At 56.7% G+C, this 18,855-nt stretch overlaps 1 protein-coding gene across 1 annotated transcript in view; it reads left to right on the top strand.

The window, feature by feature from the left end:
* The window catches only part of WNT3A (Wnt family member 3A), a gene marked incomplete at both ends in the record, with an annotated part of 52,327 nt that extends 46,025 nt beyond the window's left edge, over positions 1-6,302 (top strand). The window contains one exon of the mRNA XM_079773162.1: positions 5,823-6,302. Within this exon, the coding sequence (XP_079629288.1) occupies positions 5,823-6,302 (480 nt within the window). The remainder of the gene's footprint in view (positions 1-5,822) is intronic.
* Between the last annotated feature and the right edge of the window lie 12,553 nt (positions 6,303-18,855).

Here is an 18,855-nt window from a genome sequence, read left to right as displayed (position 1 = left end):
TACATCGATGTGGGGTTGGGAAGATGAGGAGAGATAAGCTAAAGAGTTTATATACTTACTAGGGGCCCAGTGCACGAATTCGTGCACCTTGAAAGGAACTGTGGGCTGCAAGGCTGTGGTGGGCACAGGGGCGGATCTCGGCCCATCCACCATGCCCCCACCTGGTCCCTCCCACTGGGGCCCCCGGTCCCCTGTCTGCTGGCAACGCTGCTCCCACCGCCGCCGCTCCCACACACTGATGGTGCTGGCCCCACTCACACCACTGACAGCACAGAACGATTGGGGCCGGCACCAGCAGCGGGTGTGAGCGGGGCCGACGCCATCAGCAGGTGGGAGTGGTGGCTACTGCCCCGATCGCCCCTCAGGAGCAAGGGGAGGTGGAGAAGCCCTCAGGGGCGATCAGAACCGGTGCCAGGTACCAGCAATGAGTGTGAGTGGCAGCTCTGGTGCCAGGTGCGGGTGCAAGAGGTGGCTGCCAGCTCTAATCACCCCTCAGGAGCAGGGGGAGGTGGAGAAAGCCTGAGGGGCAATCGGGGCCGGCAGCCGCTGCTTGCACCCGATGACGGTGCCAAGCGATTGGGGCTGGTGCTGGGTGCCAGCAGCGGGTGCGAGCAGGGCTGGTGCCAGCAGCAGGTGCAAGCACCAGGCAGGACCGCGGGAGCAAAGAATTTTCAGTAACCACCAGAGGCTCGCCCCAATGACAGCAACCGGCACCCGCCTTGGTCTGGCGCCCCTGCTCACCTGCTCCACCATTCCACCACGACTAACGCCTGCCATGTTCCATGTGCACCCCCTGGTGGTCAGCGCACGTCATAGCGACTGGTTGTTTGGTTGTTCCACCATTCAGTCTATTCACATATTAGGGTTTATATATATAGACTAGAAACCCGTTGCACGAAGTTTCGTGCAATAGACTTTCACCTGGCTGCCGGCACCAGTTTTCTGCCAGCAGCAGTTTTCCTCTGGCCACCCGCCGATCAGAGCGCCTCCCGCCAGCGCGATCGGCTACCCGGAGAGGAACTCCGATCCGGGAGGCGCTCCGATCGGAGGGTGGCCAGAGGAAAACTGGTGCTGGCGGAAAACTGCTGCCAGCAGCCACGCAATCGGCCACCACCAGCGTCTTCCGCCGGCCCCATGGGTCCTTCCGCAGCGTTGGCCTAACGGCCGGTGGGAGGAGCGGGAATCGGGGACTCGCGAGTCCCCGCCCCCCGCTCCTACCGCCAGCCAATCGGCCACCCTGAGTCCTGCCCCCCCCCCCCCCCCCGCGCCTCCAGCCGGCCCAATCGTGGGCGTAGCGGAGTGATGCAATTTGCATATTACCTTTTTATTATGTAGGATAGGCATAGCCCATGGACACAGGCAATAAGGTACAGCAGACATGGGGGGTAGGGACTGGCAGGATGGAAGTAAAGGGGGGGAGAGTAGAGATATCTGTGATACTATCAACAATAAAAGGTTTATTTTTAAAAAAAGGAAAACAAAAATTTTCCCTTTCAGAAATAGCATAGGAATATACTAGAGACTTGGTTTTGGGAGGAAACCTGACATGGATTCAAATATTGACCCTTCATTTAATAGTGTATCACTTTGGGAAAGTTACTTAACCCTTCTGGAGCCTCCGTTTTCTCATCAGTAACGTAAGATTAATAATTATAAAAAATGCTCACATTCATATAGCTAAAATGCAAGGTTGAACATTTCAGCAGGGAACTGGAAACCATAAAAATAATATAGTAGATTTGGGAAAGAATCACATAAAATTGTAGAACTGAAGAATGATTGATGGTTTCCAGTTAAATACAACAAAGCAAACACAAGCGTTTTCCTCTGCAACCTCCTAAACACCCACTAAAATGACAACGAATGAATTTTAACATAAATAAGGCTCCTGAAAACATGAAGAACAGAAGAAGTGACAATGGCAACGAACGTTTGAAAGCTAAAAAGCAGATAGATGAATATCCAATGTCTTAGTAGGCCCAAGGAAGCTGAGTCTTAAGCCAGCAGAGGCGAAATCCGAGCAACAACTCAGGAATTACTAGCATCAGGTGTCTTGAGAAACAGAAGTAAATATGGGGCTGAAAACAGGAAGACTGGTTAAAGTCTACGTTAAAAGCACTTTTTAACCCACCAGCTCTTCTGTCCAACTCCCTGCACCCAGGCAACACCCCTCCTTTACCAGAAAACTGCAAACTTATTTTCCAAAAAGGGTAAAGCAGGGGTTGTCTGGCCTGTGGAACCCAAGCACAGCTAAGAGCAAGGCCACCCAAGTGACAATAGTATATCTAAGTGTGCATTTCTCTTCCTAATCTCCTAATGCTGCACTGATGCTTGATCACCCACAGGCAGGAGAATGGAAAGTTCTGCCCTAGAAATCAGAGGAACCCAGGAGAAGAGATTTAACTTCTCCAATGAAACAATGTGGCCAAGTCACTCTGGGGCTAGGGCTCAAGTTGGCAAGTCCCCGCCCCCCCCCCCCCCCCCCGCCGCCCCCCGCCCCAAGCACAGGAGCTTCCAACAAGGTTTTCAGTGGCCTGTTTTTATTTTATTTTATTTTTTGCCTTTTACACTCTTTTTTAAAATATATTTTTATTGATTTCAGAGAGGAAGGGAGAGGGAGAGAGAGACAGAAACATCAATGATGACAGAATCATTGTTGGCTGCCTCCTGCACGCCCCCTACTGGGAATCCAGCCAGTAACCTGGGCATGTGCCTTTGACCTAAATTGAACCTGGGACCCTTCAGTCCACAGGCTGACGCTCTGTCCACTGAGCCAAACCGGCCAGGGCTAGTGGCCTGCTCTTAAATATAAACCAACAACCAAGGACTCTCAGACACCCAAGGAGGCCTCCAGCAATCACAAAGGTAAAGACCAAAACAAAGAAACAAGATCCAAACTTATGGAAAAGAGATGTTGTAAAGAGAGAAGAAAACTTCAAAAACTATCACTGTCCCAGAGAGTTGAGAAAACATACTTACCCATGAAATTGGAACAGGATGTTAAGAGAACATTAGGGGTGGGGGAAGAGGTCTTAGAAATTAAAAATAGGACAGCAGAAACAAAACTCTCAGCAGAAAGGTTGGTAGATAGTTAAGATACTTGTCCACAAAGCAGAGGGGAAAAAGGTCAGAGATGGAGACTAGGAAAGAACAGAAAATATGGAGGCTCTGTCCATGAGAGACAGTGATGAACCTGAAAAGGAGGAAGTTGGCACAGAAATAAGGCAGGAAGGTTCTGGGGCTGGAGATCACGGGTTTCAGCCCACACAGGCCCAGGAAGTGACTGAAACAAGAAAGGGAGACCCACACCAAGCTGACAGCACAGACATGGCCCCCAAGCTGCCCAGGAAAAGGTCGAGTTCGCGTCAAGTATCAGAGCCAGGATGGTATCAGAGTTTCCAAGAAAATATAAATGACAGAATAAGATGGAGCAGTACTCTCAGAATTCTGAGGGGTGGGGGGGGGGGGCGCTTTTAGCCAAGAAATTTACTTAAACCATTTTTCAACTTTTCAAGTAGAAAAGATTTGTTTCCAGACAAGCACATTTCCTAAAATTGACCAGAAGACCTCTCAACAAGATGTCTCCAAGATGAAATCGATAGGACACCTGGTGTGTTTAAATGTCTTGAAGAAGATACTTAGACAATTAAGGGAGCGCTTGAGGCTGAATCCATGAGACATATATTCAAAAAGTAACAACAAAACATCTTGTAGGAAAGGAAAAGTAATCGTACCATATCACATGGCTCAACTGAATATGACATTCAACAATCCCAATACCATCAGCACTAAATATTGATCCACCTAGAAATATGTTCTAGTTCTTAAAGCAGGAAGAGGTTGGAAATGTGCATCAGAGTGGCGGGGGCAGGGGTGAGAGGTCCAGAGACAATGCCAAACACAAGGTTTGTGAGAGGCACACAGCACTACCTTGGATGGTCAGGGAAGTCTGAGTGAGAATGGGCGCAGAACTCCTGTGTGTGTTTTTATTTGAGAGAGAGAGAGAGAGAGAGAGAGAGAGAGAGAGGGATTTGTTGTTCCAGTTATTTATGGAATATTGGTCAATTCAGTGTATGTCCTATATAATAAAAGGCTAATATGCAAATTGTCCCCTTGACCAGTTCAACCAGCAGGCAGGCAGGCCAACCACCCATGTCTCCTCCCCCTGGCCAGGCTAGCCGGACCCCACCCATGCATGAATTCATGCACCAGGCCTCTAATATATATATATATATATATATATATATATATATATATATATATACACACACACACACACACACACACACACACACACACACACTGAGTGGCCAGATTATTATGCGTTCAGAGATCATAATAATCTGGCCACTCAGTGTATGTGTCCTGACAGGGAATCAAACCCGAATCTTTGGTGTATGGGGATGATGCTCTAATCAACTGAGCTACCTGGCCATGGTTCCTGTATTTCTTAACACATTTCGGGAATTATTGGGCTTTTTAAAGCAGCGGTCGCCAACAGGTGGTCCACGAACCACTGGTGGTACCTGAGGGCCAAAAGGTTGGCGACCACTGCTTTCAAGTACATACATATATAACTTGGATAAAGTCAAACTAAAACAAGAGACTGAGGATGCAGAGGGGGAAGCAGCTGCTCCTGTTTGGAAAAGCTTGGCCACAGAAGGGAAGAGGGTGGAGATTAGACAGAAATGAACTGGTGTGGGGGCAACTCACAGATGCCCAGGGAAAGGGCCGGTATGCGAGGGAAGAGCTGAAACAGCAGGGAGATGGGGATGAAGCAGGGAAGGGCCCGGATGCGGAGCCCTCTGAAGCCTTACCCCAGCATCCAGTGGGAGTGCCATGTGTACCAAATTTTCTAGTAGCCACATATCAAAAGAAAACAGCGACATTCATTTTAATACTAAATTTTATTTAACCCACTATACCCAACATGCTGTCGTTTCAGCAATGCAATCAATACTAAAATCATGCATGAGATACTTTACATCCTCTTCTTGTACAAAGTCTGAGGACTTACAGCAAACCAGTGTATGGTCTGCACTCCCAGCGCTTCTCCGTTTGGACCAGCCCCGCCTCCGGGGCTCATGGGAGGTGGTGACCACCACAGTGGGCAAGGCAACCTTAGGTCTGATGAAGTCACCCACCTTCACCTCTTTCCCCAAAGAGAACCTGGGGTTCCCACAGGAAGAAACACACACACCACTTTGCCAGACCCGGCCGGTTGTCCACCCTCAGGCCCCCCAGGCACCCCCAACTTGGTGCCCTGCACTGCCTCGCTCCTCCTCTTCCCAACCCCCTACAGTCCAAGAACCCAGCTTCCTGGGCCCTGAAGATGTCCAATGCAAGCCACCCCCGTTACCCACACTCAGGTAGCTCCCATACACCTCTGGGCCTCGATCATGGGTTCTCCAGGTTAGCATTAACGCCTTCCTTCTTCCTGTCTGCACTTACATCATCACGTTACAGCCCGGCCTTCCTTCACTCTGTCACAGATGCCCAAGACTTAGAGCTAGCCTAGGAGAGAGCAGGGGGGCTCCCGGGCCCTACCCTCCCTACTCTACCCCGCTTCCACCCCGCGCTCCGCTGGATCTCAGGGTCGGCCACGGGAGCTCATAGAAGGGAATGGCACTGCAGGCCCATGGAGCGGGCACCTGCTCCGCCTGGGAGCCCCAGGCGCCTTATGGAGCAGGCAGGTGGGCTGGGTTTGCCCGGGGAGCCTGGGGCGGGGGCCGCAGGACAGGAGCAGGGTCCTGGCAGACGGTCCCGCGCAGACGCACCTGCGCTGAGCGAGGGCCCTGACGCCCCCGCCCGCGCTCCTGCAGGCCATCGCAAGTCACATGCACCTCAAGTGCAAGTGCCACGGGCTGTCGGGCAGCTGCGAGGTGAAGACCTGCTGGTGGTCGCAGCCCGACTTCCGCGCCGTCGGCGACTTCCTGAAGGACAAGTACGACAGCGCCTCGGAGATGGTGGTGGAGAAGCACCGCGAGTCGCGCGGCTGGGTGGAGACGCTGCGGCCGCGCTACACCTACTTCAAGGTGCCCACGGAGCGCGACCTGGTCTACTACGAGGCCTCGCCCAACTTCTGCGAGCCGAACCGCGAGACCGGCTCCTTCGGCACGCGCGACCGCACCTGCAACGTGAGCTCGCCGGGCATCGACGGCTGCGACCTGCTGTGCTGCGGCCGGGGCCACAACGCGCGCGCCGAGCGGCGCCGGGAGAAGTGCCTCTGCGTCTTCCACTGGTGCTGCTACGTGAGCTGCCAGGAGTGCGCGCGCGTCTACGACGTGCACACCTGCAAGTAGGGGCGCGCCGGGCTCGGGGCCGGCCCCTCCCGGACGGGGCGGGGTCCTCTGCTGGAGCCCGCGCGCGGCCCGAGTAGCCGGCGGTTCTTCCCGACAGGTTCGGAGCTCCGCCCGGATGGGGCGGGGCTCTGGGGCTGAGGCTTTTGGATGCGGGCGGGGTCTTCTCTGGGGACCCAGCTCCCTAGCGGGGAATTCTGCCCCGCCGCCTCCTCCTAGCAGCCCACTTGTAAGGTTCCATCCAACCCACCTCTTCTATGTAGAGCAGCTCTCCTGACAAACAGCGGCCGAGACCCCCGTCCCCCAGCCTCTTCCTCTGAAGTCTGGCGCTCTGGAAAGGCCTGACATCTGCCAGCGCTCCCAACCAATCCCACGGAGAGAGCCCACGCCTTGCAGAGCCCCACGACCCAGCTGGGCCTGGGGGAAGGAGGGGCCTGGCGGCAGAGGCGAGCAGGCGGCTGGGCCCTGAAACCTGGCTCTGCCCGGGCTGTCATGTGTGAGGCAATCAGACATCAGGCGCTCTTCCAGGGACTGTTACTGCTGTCGCCCAAGCCCTGGCTGCGACAGTCCACTGTGGAGCCCTTTCGCCTCCCTTCCTCAGGTCTTCCACCTGCACCCCATCCACAGGAGAGGAGCATCGCCTTCTGTCCCAGCCCTACCCTACCTCCCTCTTGGCCTCAGCACCTCCCCCACCTTCCTCATCCGCCCAGGACTGCTGGCCTGCACCACCCCAGCTCCATCGTCCTGCCTTGGAAGCTTATTTGGGGTAGGGTTGGGCTGTTTGGGAGGTTTTAGTAGGAGGAGCCACACCTGGGGGCTGCAGAGGACCCTCAGCCCCCAGAGGAGTGGTATCCCCTTGCAGCCCTGGTAGTTAGGACTGGTCCCCTGGGGCTCCTGCTGCAGCTATGGTGTGCCAGACTTGCCACACTGGCCACTGTCCTGGAGCATGTGGCTGGCTGCTCTGCCAGCCTCACCTTCTGACTAATCCACCCAGCCCAGGAAGTGCTGGCTTCTGGATCCCTCAGCCAATGCCCAGGCCAGGCCTCTTCTCACTCAGACTCTGCCACTGTGAAACATCCCCCAGTCCCCAGGCAGGGGGAGGAGGCCAGCCAGAGAGGGATGGCTGCACGCCTCCGAGGACAAGACCTTCCTCTGCCTTGAATTTTGTGTTTTTGGTTTTAATTTTATTTCTGATGCTGCTATATTCACCATACACTGGAGCTAATCAAACAGACGTGTTGTTGTTTTTTCCCTTTTCTTTCTATGAAAGAAATTATTTGAGTCATAGCTTGTGAGTTTCAAACAATGGGGAAGTAAAAGACAAAAAAAAAAACAAACACAAAAAGCAGAAACAACCAAACGCTGTGGATTGTGCTGGATTTCTGGTGGTGGGTTGGCAAGGCATGGAGGTTGGATCGGTGGTGACCTCTGGGACAGGAGACACCCATGGGCCAGGGGAGGAGGCAGTCAGCATGCACCTCGGAGACTCCTGGGGTCTTGGAGGTGGCCTCCAGAGGCCAGAATTCCAGGAGAAAGAGGGTCCGCCATGCCAAGGGAAAGAGGGCACACAGCCAGTGGTGCTGAGGTCTGGGGCAGGCGAACTAGACCCAGGCAGAAGGCTCCGGTGCGGTGCAGGGAGGAGGCGGAAGCCTGCCTGCTGCAGGGGTGGTGCAATGCAGGGAGCAGGGTGGAGGCCCCACGAAAGTCAGTGGAGCAGTGGGACATCCAAAAGCCACTTCCCCAAATGCCATGACACTCAGCTGACGGTGCAGTGCTGGCTATGTGGCCGCGCCCTCTGGGTTTGGGGACATGGCCTGTGTGCGGGGTCCCCAATGTGGCCCACCACAGGGTGTTCCAGGAGCCCAGCCTGTCTGGGAGGCCAGAGACAGTCCTTCAACCAGAGGTTTGCCCAGCTGAGGCCTAGGAGTTGCCCTGGTCCTCCCTCACGGGGCCTATGCAGGGCAGTGCTGGGTGGGGCCTCTGGAGACTGGAAGGGAGAAGGGGGCTTTCCCAAGGCCACACCTTTGCTTCTCCAAGCTGGGTGCTGGGTCCCTGCCCCTTTTTCTGCCCTTCTGAGCCCACCCCCTCACCACCACCACCGCCGCCTCTTGAGCCAGACTCAAAGGGAGGGAGAAAGCTGAGGAGGGTGGGGGTGGACAGGCTGGGACAGGTGGAGGGTGAGGAGCATAAAAGGGAAGCTGAGGGCAGGAGGCCCAGCCCCCACCCTCTCCAAGCTCAGGCCCTATGTAGGCCATTTGCTGGAAGGAAGGAAGGTGGGGGTGGCGGGGGAGGAGGAGACCTCACAAGGAATCCCCAGCCAGCTGATGGTGGAGAGAGGGAGCTGACACAGCTGTTTGTGAGGTTAGGAGGGAGGGAGGAGGAGGGAGGGGTCTGCATGGCTTTGGGGAGCAGGGCCTGCCCCTGCTACTCACCACCACTCCAGCTTTTTCCCAGATCATGGGGTAGGCTGGCCTCCACTCTGGAGACATGCATCCCTACTGACTCCACTCATCCTTTCAGCTTTGCCACCCACTGCCTCTGCTTCCCACCAGCCCTTGGGTACAGACTCTAACCTGGCCCCTACCTAGGAGCCCATACCTGCCCCAGGCCAGCTCTATGCCCAACACACACACTCCACTAGAGCCCACTTGGGCACATATTCCTGCCGCTAGAACATCAGGCCCCCTCTCTCCACCATCAGCTGGCAGGGGATTCCTTGTGAGGTCTCCTCCTGCCCCCCACCTTACACCATGGGCCCAGGAAGTAAGACAGCAACTAGGCTCTGCAGGGGGTCCTGGACAGGAATATGCCGAAACAGGGCAGGGGGGTCCTGGATGGGGGTGTGCAGAGACTGGGCACCAGCATGGATATCCACTCACAACCAAGCCCTGTGCTGGAAGAAAGCTGTGGGAGGGTGTGGGGAGATGCCTGGTGGATGGAATAGGCGCCTATCAGGGTGAGGGAGGCAAGAGGAAGCCAGATTGTGGGAGGTCATGGCTTTGATGGTCAAGACAGAACCTGGAAAGTTCCCCCCTCCAACTTGCACCCCCCCCCCAATTTCTTATGCCCACAGGGTCCTTGCTGGAGGCTCCAAGCCACTGAAGACAGAGCTAGATGGGGCCCAGCAGGGCAAAAATATGGGGGACAGACGCAGGTCTCCAGGATCCCAGCATCCCTCCCTGCCCCTCATGGCTGGCACCCCCATGTCCTACCCCAAGCCCATGGCCTCAGTGGCTCAGGGCTGCTGCTCCCCCAATAGGCCTACCCCAGGCTGGGTCACCCACTGCTCTGGGGCCACAGCTGACCACCAAAGATTCCCAAAACTGGGACTCTAAGAGGTCAGCCAGGGCCAGATGGGCTGCAAGCAAATGCTCTATAAAAAGAGAACCAGTGATTAAGTGCCCAGGGCAGGGGGCTGGAGCACTGACAGCAATCTCTCCCTCGGGGGTGAGTCACGGCAAGGGGAACCGGGCTCTCTCAGCGCACCAGGCCATCCTAGGCAACAGAGCTGATTAGACGCTGCGCAGGGGTCAGGCCCTGTAGGTGGGGGTGGCAGGTGCTCAGAGAACCAAACGTGGGTGTGCCCACAGTGCAGACAGCACAGACGTGCAGCACCTGAGTCAGGGGCTGGGCAGGAGCCATCCTAATTGGCACCTGCTGTGAACTAGGGGCCAGGGGCTCCACAGATGAAAGGGCCAGAGAGACAGCCTAGGCCTGGGCGGGGCTGGCCTATGAAAAGAGACAAGATGGGACCATCCTGGGGGGTCAGTGCAGAGATGGGTTCTGTCTGTCTACACCTCTGAGTCACCGGACTGCCAACCCCCAACATCCAGGCTCTGTCTGGCCAGGGCCCACTGTGACAAGGGGGCCTGGTGGGCCTGTTCACAGGTGGGCCCAGAGAGTGGGTGGCACTGGCCTGAGGACACAGCATGTCAGGGACCCATTCTGGTCTCTGGGTGCTGGATCTTGAGGCCCCGCTTCAGGCTGGGTAGCATTACCAATGTGGAGATGGTCTCAGCTCTCCAGAGGTGAGGCACCAGGACAGTGCTGACCTAGGGGGCATGCCCACCACCCCTGCCAGCATGGCTCCAGGGTGGAGAGAGGCAGAACTCCCCAGAAAAGGCCCAGGATGGGGCACCCAGGCCCGTGGAGCCACAGGACAGGCCCCAAGGGGTATGGGAAGTGCCTGTGTGAGTGAAGAAGAGAAACCCTCAACTCTCCCGACCTCAGTTTCCCTCCAGCGCTAGAGGAAGTGGGTGAGGGGGGTGTTTCCCGGGGCCTCTCGGCTCCTGCCTTTTGTTGACGTGGAATGCTCTATCTGGAGCCACTGCTAGAGCCTAGCTGGCTACCCTCTCACCTGCCAAGATCGATCTGCATGTCCCCATGAACCCCCTGCCCAGCCCCCAGCCCGCCCCTTAACCCCCACTCAAAGGGCGGGCAGAGCTGGGCAGCCTGGGGCCTCTGAAGATACTTCTCCGGGGAGTTTATAGCCCGTCCTGCCCGCCCTGGGAGGGAGGAAATGGGCCTGGTGGGCCTGTTCGCAGGTAGTTGAGACAGGAGAGGAATAACCATATTAAAGGCCCCGGAGGTGGTAGGCCCCCACCCTGCCCCAGGGCGCCCTTGGCCCCGCCCCTGCAAATCTCACACTCCCCAAGCAAGGGCTTTGAAGTCCTGCAGGGATGTGGCCCTCCTCCTCAGGCCTCCACTTTCTTGGTCTGGAGCCTCAGTTTCCTCCCTTCAGGGACTTGCTGAGCACCTCCCACCTTCTCCCAGGGCTGGGAAGCTACGGCAGCAGGACCCTCCCCCCAGTCTCTACCCCAACTGTTGAAGTCCCCTGCCCCCCAAAGGTAGGTGGGTGTCAACACCCTGCTGGACTGAACTTTGCCCCTAGGGCCCTCAGGTCTGGTTTGGGGGACTGAACTTTGCCCCTAGGGCCCTCAGGTCTGGTTTGGGGGACTGAACTTTGCCCCTAGGGCCCTTCCAGGACACGGCCCTTCCGGGAGTCAGGGGGACACAGCTTTACCTTGGGCTCTGGTCTGAGAAACACGGCCCACCCTGGGTACCTGGCCTATGGCCTGGGGTGGCCATACTCCCGTGGCTCTCCCCTACAGTGGACTCCCTGACCCAACCCCACAGCCTGTCTGCCATCCATTTCCTTGTTGGAACCCCTTTTCCTCCATGAAACCCTCTGATTGAGATGCCTAAAGGCAGGGCATTCTGAGGTCTTGACCTGGCAATCAGCAGTTTCCTCTCCAGCAGCCCCTTGGCCTCCAGGTCTGAGCAGAAACTAGACACCTGTCCCGCCCACACTGCCCTCCAGCCTTGCATAGTTCAGTGCTGCCTGGAGTCCAGCCTCAGTCTGGATGATGCATGGCCTCCTAGAGCGACATCCAAGGCTCTCAGGGGAACAGGATGGCATCCCTCCCATACACTGGTTGGGGGCACTGCCAGCCTTCCTGTCCATAGCTATCAACCAGTATACTGAAGCCTGCTGGGGAAGGCTACTCTCTGGGGTATGGGTTCATGAAGGTGAGGCCACCCCCATTTCCTCCCTTCCTATTCCATCATAAAGTGGGACAAAAGGGAGCAGCTAACAGATGACACCCCCACCCATCCCACCACCCCTCATTCCACCAAGTGACCTTAATCCTAGAGAGTTAGACAATGGCCCCTTTGCCACCTACTGGGTCAGGGGTTTCAGGGGGAGGTGAGCATGGGGTATTGTTTCTCTGGCTCCAACATCCTCAGTCCAGGCCCCTAGGCCTCCTATACTTTTGAGGACCAGGCAGGGTGCCCAGGGCACGATGGTAGCCCCAGGGAGGGGCTGCAGCCTGGGAGCCCCCATGGCCCAGCCTGGCAACTGGGACAGTAGCTAGTCAGAAGGTGTTAATTAATATTTAGCTATAGGCTGGCTCCTCGTTCATCTCTCTTTCTCTCTCTCTCTCTCTTTTTTTTATTTGAGTCCTTGGAGCGCACAGTAAACAGTCATTTGGCTCTTGGGCCCTGCAAATTGGTGTTTATGGTGTGAGGACCAAGACTCGTCCACCCAAACATGGCTGGCTGGGAGGGCAGCACCCTCCCACTCATGAAGGCCCAGCTCTGTAGGGCAGCCTCCCCCGCTCTGAAGGAGGAAGTCGACCTACTCCCTGCAGCCCAGTCTGAGGTGAGGGCCCAACTGGAGTGGCATTGGCCACAATCCTGCTGGCCAGGTGCTTGTGTGGCTGGAGGTGGCACTGCAGTTAATCCGGAGGGCTTCTCGGAAGAGGTGAGGCTTCCGAGGCAGGGAGGCCTCCCCAAAGGGAGCTGAGAAAGCTCACCGGAGCCCTTCCCTCCCTCCCAGGGCGGTTCTGCATCCAACCACAGCTCCTATCACCTCCCTCAACAGGCTCCAAGTCCTCTCCCCACCCCGGCAGCCATCTGCAGAACTGAAGACAGGAGTACAGGAGGGTGAATGGTGGAATTCCAGGCACAGGCAGACAGCAGTGGGGAGAAGGGGACTTCCCCACCTGCCTGCCCCTTCTTGACAACAGCTGGTGGGAAGGCAGGCAGGTCTGTGCAGAACTCCCAGTAGCCCCTCAGCTCCCTCTGCTGCCTACAGTCCGCCGGGTTCGTCCTCCCTACCTCACCTAGCACAGCACAGCCTGCCAGCTCACAGCACCCAGAGGGGCAAGGCTGGGAGCCCAGGGCAAGGCTGTTTGGAAGGAGCCCTGTCGATCACACATGCTTCTTCCCACACATGCTTTCAGCATCCAGGTCTGAGCCGGAACCTCCGGAACTGAGATCATGGCGTGCATAGCCCTGAGCCAGCCCCTCCTCTGTTCCATGGCTCCCCAGTGCCCACAGATGGAGTTGGAGTGCCTCAGCCTGTGCCCCTTGCACTCTGGTCCTACTCGGGGTTGAAGGGGGGCCTCCGTGGTGAGATGGAGAAACTGACCCTCACCAGGGCATGACTTGCCCAAGGGCACTCAGCAACCTCGCATCACACCTTTCAGTCCCACCTGCAGTTCACTCAGCCTTCCTTCACCCTCCCTCTATACCGCCAACCACACCCCTCTTACCACCACATTGCCATAGCCCTCCGTGTCTCCCGAATCAGTTTGCTGGGGACCCTGGGAAGCCAGTGCCAGGCATGCCTCCGGGGCCCAAACAGGGTGCCAGGGCTCCAGAGGAGAAGCTGTGAGTGTGTGCACGGTGGGAGATGGGGCCCTGCTGCCAAGCCCCCACCTGGTTCATCTGCAGGGGCCAATTCTCTCCCCACCTCCAGACCCACCCCCACCAGATACACCCTCCCCAGCCCAGCCCTTGTGCAGGCCAGGCTGGACCCGCCAAATTAGTGCCCCTTGGAGCCCTTCAGAGGAACACCTTCTTTTCTGGGGGGAGATTTGGAAGAGGCTGGGGCACCCGGAAGGTGCCAACCCCGCAAGGTGTGACCTCAGCATGAGCTGGCCCTACAGCCATGCCAGGCATATGTGCCCACCAAGGAGCTATGCCCTGGCGTTCAAGGAAGGGCATCTGGGTGTCAGGATGACAGCATAGCATCTGGTCTTGTTGCAAACAGGGAAACTGAGGCCAGGAGAGGGCCAGGCCTTGTCCCAGCCTCTGAGTTAACAGCAAATTGAGGACAGGGTCTGTATGGTAAATGGGAACATGAGCCCCTGCCCAAGCTCTAACTCCCCCTCCCACCACGTGGGAATGTGATGAGGCCATCCATAGCGGACTGAAAGACCTTGGGAGCCTGGTCAGCTCCTCAAACAGCTAGCATTTGATCTCACACAGCTTGAGAGCCAGCACATCCCTCGTCTCCCACCCACCCCCTCCCCTGCCCCATGCTGTTTTGCTTTGTATTCTGCACTCTATATAACCTTGTACTGTGAAAATTTGGGTTGTGATAAAATTTCGCTGGCTGGTCGCCTCACCCCGACCCCCACCCTGGGTGTGGCCCGTCTGCAGACTGGATGGGAATTAGCAGAAAACTTCACTGATAGGCACACACTGGTGTGGACAGTTCTAGCCCCTCAGATGGGGAGAACAGGCACCCCAGCCCTCAGCCAATGTGGGGAAGCCAATGGGGCTTGGGGGCAGCACCTACCTGCTCAGACCAGGAGGGCAGTGTGGCCTCCACCTACAGACAGCACGACCCATCGGGGGACAACTTCAACCTCCTCTCCAAGCAACGAGGGTAGAGCGTATCTCCCGGACAACTGGGGCAATAACAGATATGGTGGAAACTCAAGTGGGTGCAATGCAGGTAGGGACGCTGCAGTGGGGACAGTGCAAGTGAGGACATTACTGATGGAGACAATGCAGATGGGATGCTGCAGGTAAGGACGCTGATGGAGGAGACAATGCAGGTAAGAATGATACAGATAGGGAGTCTATAGGAGAGAATGCAGGTGAGGGAGGGCATGCAGCAGGTGGAGACAATACAAGGGAGCATACTACACAGGTGGGGTGGCATACAGTGCAGGGGGAGGCCTCAAGCTGAGACACACTCACAGGTGGCTCAGACCCACTCTCTGTCTCTTTGTCACCCAGGCCTGTCCTGCCATGGGCAGAACGAAGAGCGTTGTGTTCCTGACCTTAGATCTAGCCTCTCCCCTGGGCTGACCCTCAACAGTGAGCTGAGCCAGTCTGGTCCGACAGGATCCAATGTCTACATCCCAGCCCAGCTGACATATGACAGCCCACCATCCACTCTAATACGCACCCTCAGCCAGAGAGGGGCATGTCAACTTCCTGTGTCCCCTCCTATGAGGGCCTGGGGCCCCGGAACAGGACCAGAGCCTGCCCTGGGCCCTCCCCACAGCTTGTACCTAGTATGCTGGGCGGCCAGCAACCTGGCCAATACCCCACCTGACAAGCCCCCAGCATACCACGATATCCAGCTTTGATCTGTTTCACTGTTGGGTGTGTTCTTTTTAGATATTTTTCCACCCAGTTAAGGAGGGATACTTTCTCTCCAGAATAAAAACAGCCCTGACCGGTTGGCTCAGTGGATAGAGCGTCGGCCTGCAGACTGAAAGGTCTCAGGTTCGATTCCCGTCAAGGGCATGTACCTTGGTTGCAGGTACATCCCCAGTAGGGGGTGTGCAGGAGGCAGCTGATTGATGTTTGTAACTCTCTATCCCTCTCCCTTCCTCTCTGTAAAAAAATCAATAAAATATTAAAATAAAATTTAAAAAAAAAAAAAAAAAAAAAAAAAAAACAAGTTCTGGCTGCCCCGGCCTTCTCAGCAGCCTGGTCATCTGCTTGGGCTCCAGCCCTGAGTCCAGCTCCCTCTGCCCTTGTCCCCTTGAGGGCAGAATAAGACCCCTTTCGTCACTCAGTTCCTCTGGCTGGCCTGTGCCTCACTCTCTGTGGCCAGGCCCTGAACATGAGGCCTTTGAAGGTTCAGCTGGAAGACCACGATGCCCTTGACCTCTCACCTGGCAGGTTGCACATTCGCCTTTCCCCTCCCTCCCCTCTGTCCTCCTTGAATGCACCTGGGTTACTAGGCGCCCTGCCCACCCCTCACAGTCATAAATAGTGGTGGTGGAGGTGACAGCCTGGGAGGGAGAGCGGCTACAGACTCCTCCTGAAAAGGGGCTCCCCAGATTTGGGTACCCAGATGGGCTGGCGGGTGGAGGAGTGGAGGCTGGAGTTGGGACAGCACCCTCCCTTGGTGGGGACAGTGAGCTCCAAATGATATGCCCCCTTGGAGAGACCAGAACTGGAGGTGGCCTACAGCACATGGCAGAGAGGACCCCTGCCCAGGAGGGATGACAGGCAAAGGACCTCCCCCTGGGGCTTAGGGCAGGTGGGCGCTGGTGGCAGATGCTGGGACACCACGAAGCCTTCACTGGGCTTTTTAATTAGCCTCCGCGGCTCTGAAGGGCCCTCATTAGGTGGAGAATGTGATGGCAGAATGGGGTCAGGCAGGAGGCCAGTTTTAATTAAAGTTCCAGGGTTCCCAACCAAGGTGGTGGTGGCCTGGACAGGAGCGCCCCCACCTGACCACTCCTCTCCAATCTTGCTCCGAAGGGCAGTGGTGCCTCAGATGGCAACAGCAAGCCCACCTGTCCCCCACTGGCTGGGACACAGCCGGGCTGGCCCCCAAGGGCCCGAGGCCTCCCATCCAGTCTGCGTGGCCCCTCACTGACCCTGCTGGCTGCCCCCTGAGACCTGCCCTGCTCTCCCTCCAGTCACCTGCCCTGCAATAAGCCCTAGAATGATCAACAGCATATCATGAGTGTCTGATGTCCACTGTAAAGGCCCTGCTAGGTGACAGAAGATAGACAGACACAATAAAACAGAGGAGGAAGCGGGCAAGGGACAGAGAGAGCAGGGAGGGCTGTTTTAGAAGGGGATTGGGGGGGACAGGGGGTATGACAGGCCTGAGAAGGGAGGGAGCTCACCTGGAGGAGCAGCCAGGCAAAGGTTCTGGCAGGAGCCTGGACAGAGCTGAGGAGCTAGGGCTGGTGTGCCTGCACCTGCGAACTAGCAAGAGGGGCACAGCAGGGAGGGAGCCCTTGGCTTCATTAGGGAGAATGGGGGCTACATGGGGCTTCCGATAGGGGCACTTACTAGGTACCAGGAACACCAGGCGCCTGACTCCTGCCACCTGACTCCACTCTGCATGTTGTCCAAGCCGCCTGGCTTGGCACAGTGGCACTGCAGGCAAGACGCACGTGGGTCCTTGAGAGAGCCTGTGTCCTAAGTCCACTTGGGGATGGCGGCAGGCTGCCCACAGCCGCTGTCTTTCTTCAGGGCAGTTTTGCAGTAGCCACCACTGCAGGGTGGACATTCTCCATGCTGGCTTCCTCCAGACAACAGGCTTTGGAGGGCAATGAGTGAGGGAATTGGGGGGAGAGGTGTTCTCCATACCAGCACCAGCTGCTGCCAGTCCTTCCCTGGTCCTGCTGGGCTCCAGAGGGACTGGCTGTGAAGGGTGGCGGTCAGAGCCACGGACATGCCCAGGTGCCCACTTACAAGTGGCCCAGCTACCCTGAGGCCACTGTGTGCAGACTCCATTCAGGCCGCAGAGAAGAGAAAAGGTTATGAGGGTGGGGGCAACCTTTCAGCCTGAGCACCAGCCAAGTGCGTGAAGAAGCCTGCAGGAGGTCCCAGGGCAGCCATAAGCAATGACCGCAAGCATGATGGCGTGAATTACAACAGAAGCGCTCTCTCCCAGGTCTGGAGGCCAGAGGTCAGAGAGGTGTCACGCATCTGCCCTCCTTCTGAAGGCTCCGGGGGAGGGTCCTTTCTGTCTCTTCCAGCTGCTGCTCAGGCATCCATGGGCTTAGGGCCACATCACCAACCTCTGCCTCTGCCATCACACGGCCATCTCCCCGTGTCTGTGGGAGATGTCCCTTCCTTTCTCTATAAAGACATGTGCCGAAACCGGTTTGGCTCAATGGATAGAGCGTCGGCCTGCGGACTCAAGGGTCCCAGGTTCGATTCCGGTCAAGGGCATGTACCTTGGTTGCGGGCACATCCCCAGGAGGGGGTGTGCAAGAGGCAGCTGATCGATATTTCTCTCTCATCGATGTTTCTGACTCTCTATCCCTCTCTCTTCCTCTCTGTAAAAAATCAATAAAATAAAAAAATAAAAAATAAAAAAATATATATATAAAGACGTCATGGGATTCAGGGTCTACCTCACCCAGGGTCATCTCATCTCCATCCTCACCTTGATTACATCTGCAAAGACCCCATTTCCATATAAGGTCACATTCTGAGGTTCCGGGCAGACGTGACTGTTGGGAGACACAGCTCTACCCACTGCAAAGCCTGTATAGACCTGGGCACTACTGCTGTCTGGCTGCACCTCGTGTGAGACCTCAGGCCAGTACATGTTGCCCAGAAACCCCAGGTCCTAACCCCTCCGGAACCAAGAGATGCCATACATACGGTCTGTCGTTTTAAGCCACTAAGGTTTGCGGGACTTGTCACCAGGCCACAGACCCCAGAATGGAGACAAACTAACTGCTCCTTCTCCAGGTGTTTTCATAACCCTGACGGTGTGGTTGCCCCCCAGCCCAGGCAGAGTCCTGCCTCTCTCTGTCCTCTGTCTGGGCTTGAAAGAGGAAGAAGTTCCCAAGAAAGGGACACGGACACCATCCCCTCAAACCTGGAGGTAGGTCCCAAGAGGACAGCTTTGTCCAGATGGAGCCTATGGTCACACCCCTCACATTCTGGGTCACCCTCTCACCTGTGGAAACCCAGCCCCTTCCTCTCTCCCCACCCCCACCTTGCTGGGTGCCTCAGCTCCACACCCTGGTCAACCTGGTCCTGGTGGTGTCCTCCTGCTGGCCATATGGCCTTCAGCCCCTCCCTGGCCACACTGCAGGGACCACCAGGGCAAGTCTGCAAGTCACTGGGGCTCCTCTGGCCCTTCAGGTTCCAGCCTCAACTTTACTGACTGCTGCCCCACAGCATGCCCTCACCGCATCCCTATGTGGGGCCGCTCTCACCCTGACTGGCCTCTTCCAGAGGAGAATCCTGCCCCTTTGCCTTACATAGCCTCCCTACCACCACTACCAAACAGGGCACGCACAGACAGTCTCCAAAGACAAAA

The sequence above is a fragment of the Cnephaeus nilssonii genome, assembly GCF_951640355.1.
Source record: "Cnephaeus nilssonii genome assembly, chromosome: 5".
Lineage (NCBI taxonomy): Eukaryota > Metazoa > Chordata > Mammalia > Chiroptera > Vespertilionidae > Cnephaeus > Cnephaeus nilssonii.
This window is presented reverse-complemented; position numbering and strand designations above follow the sequence as displayed.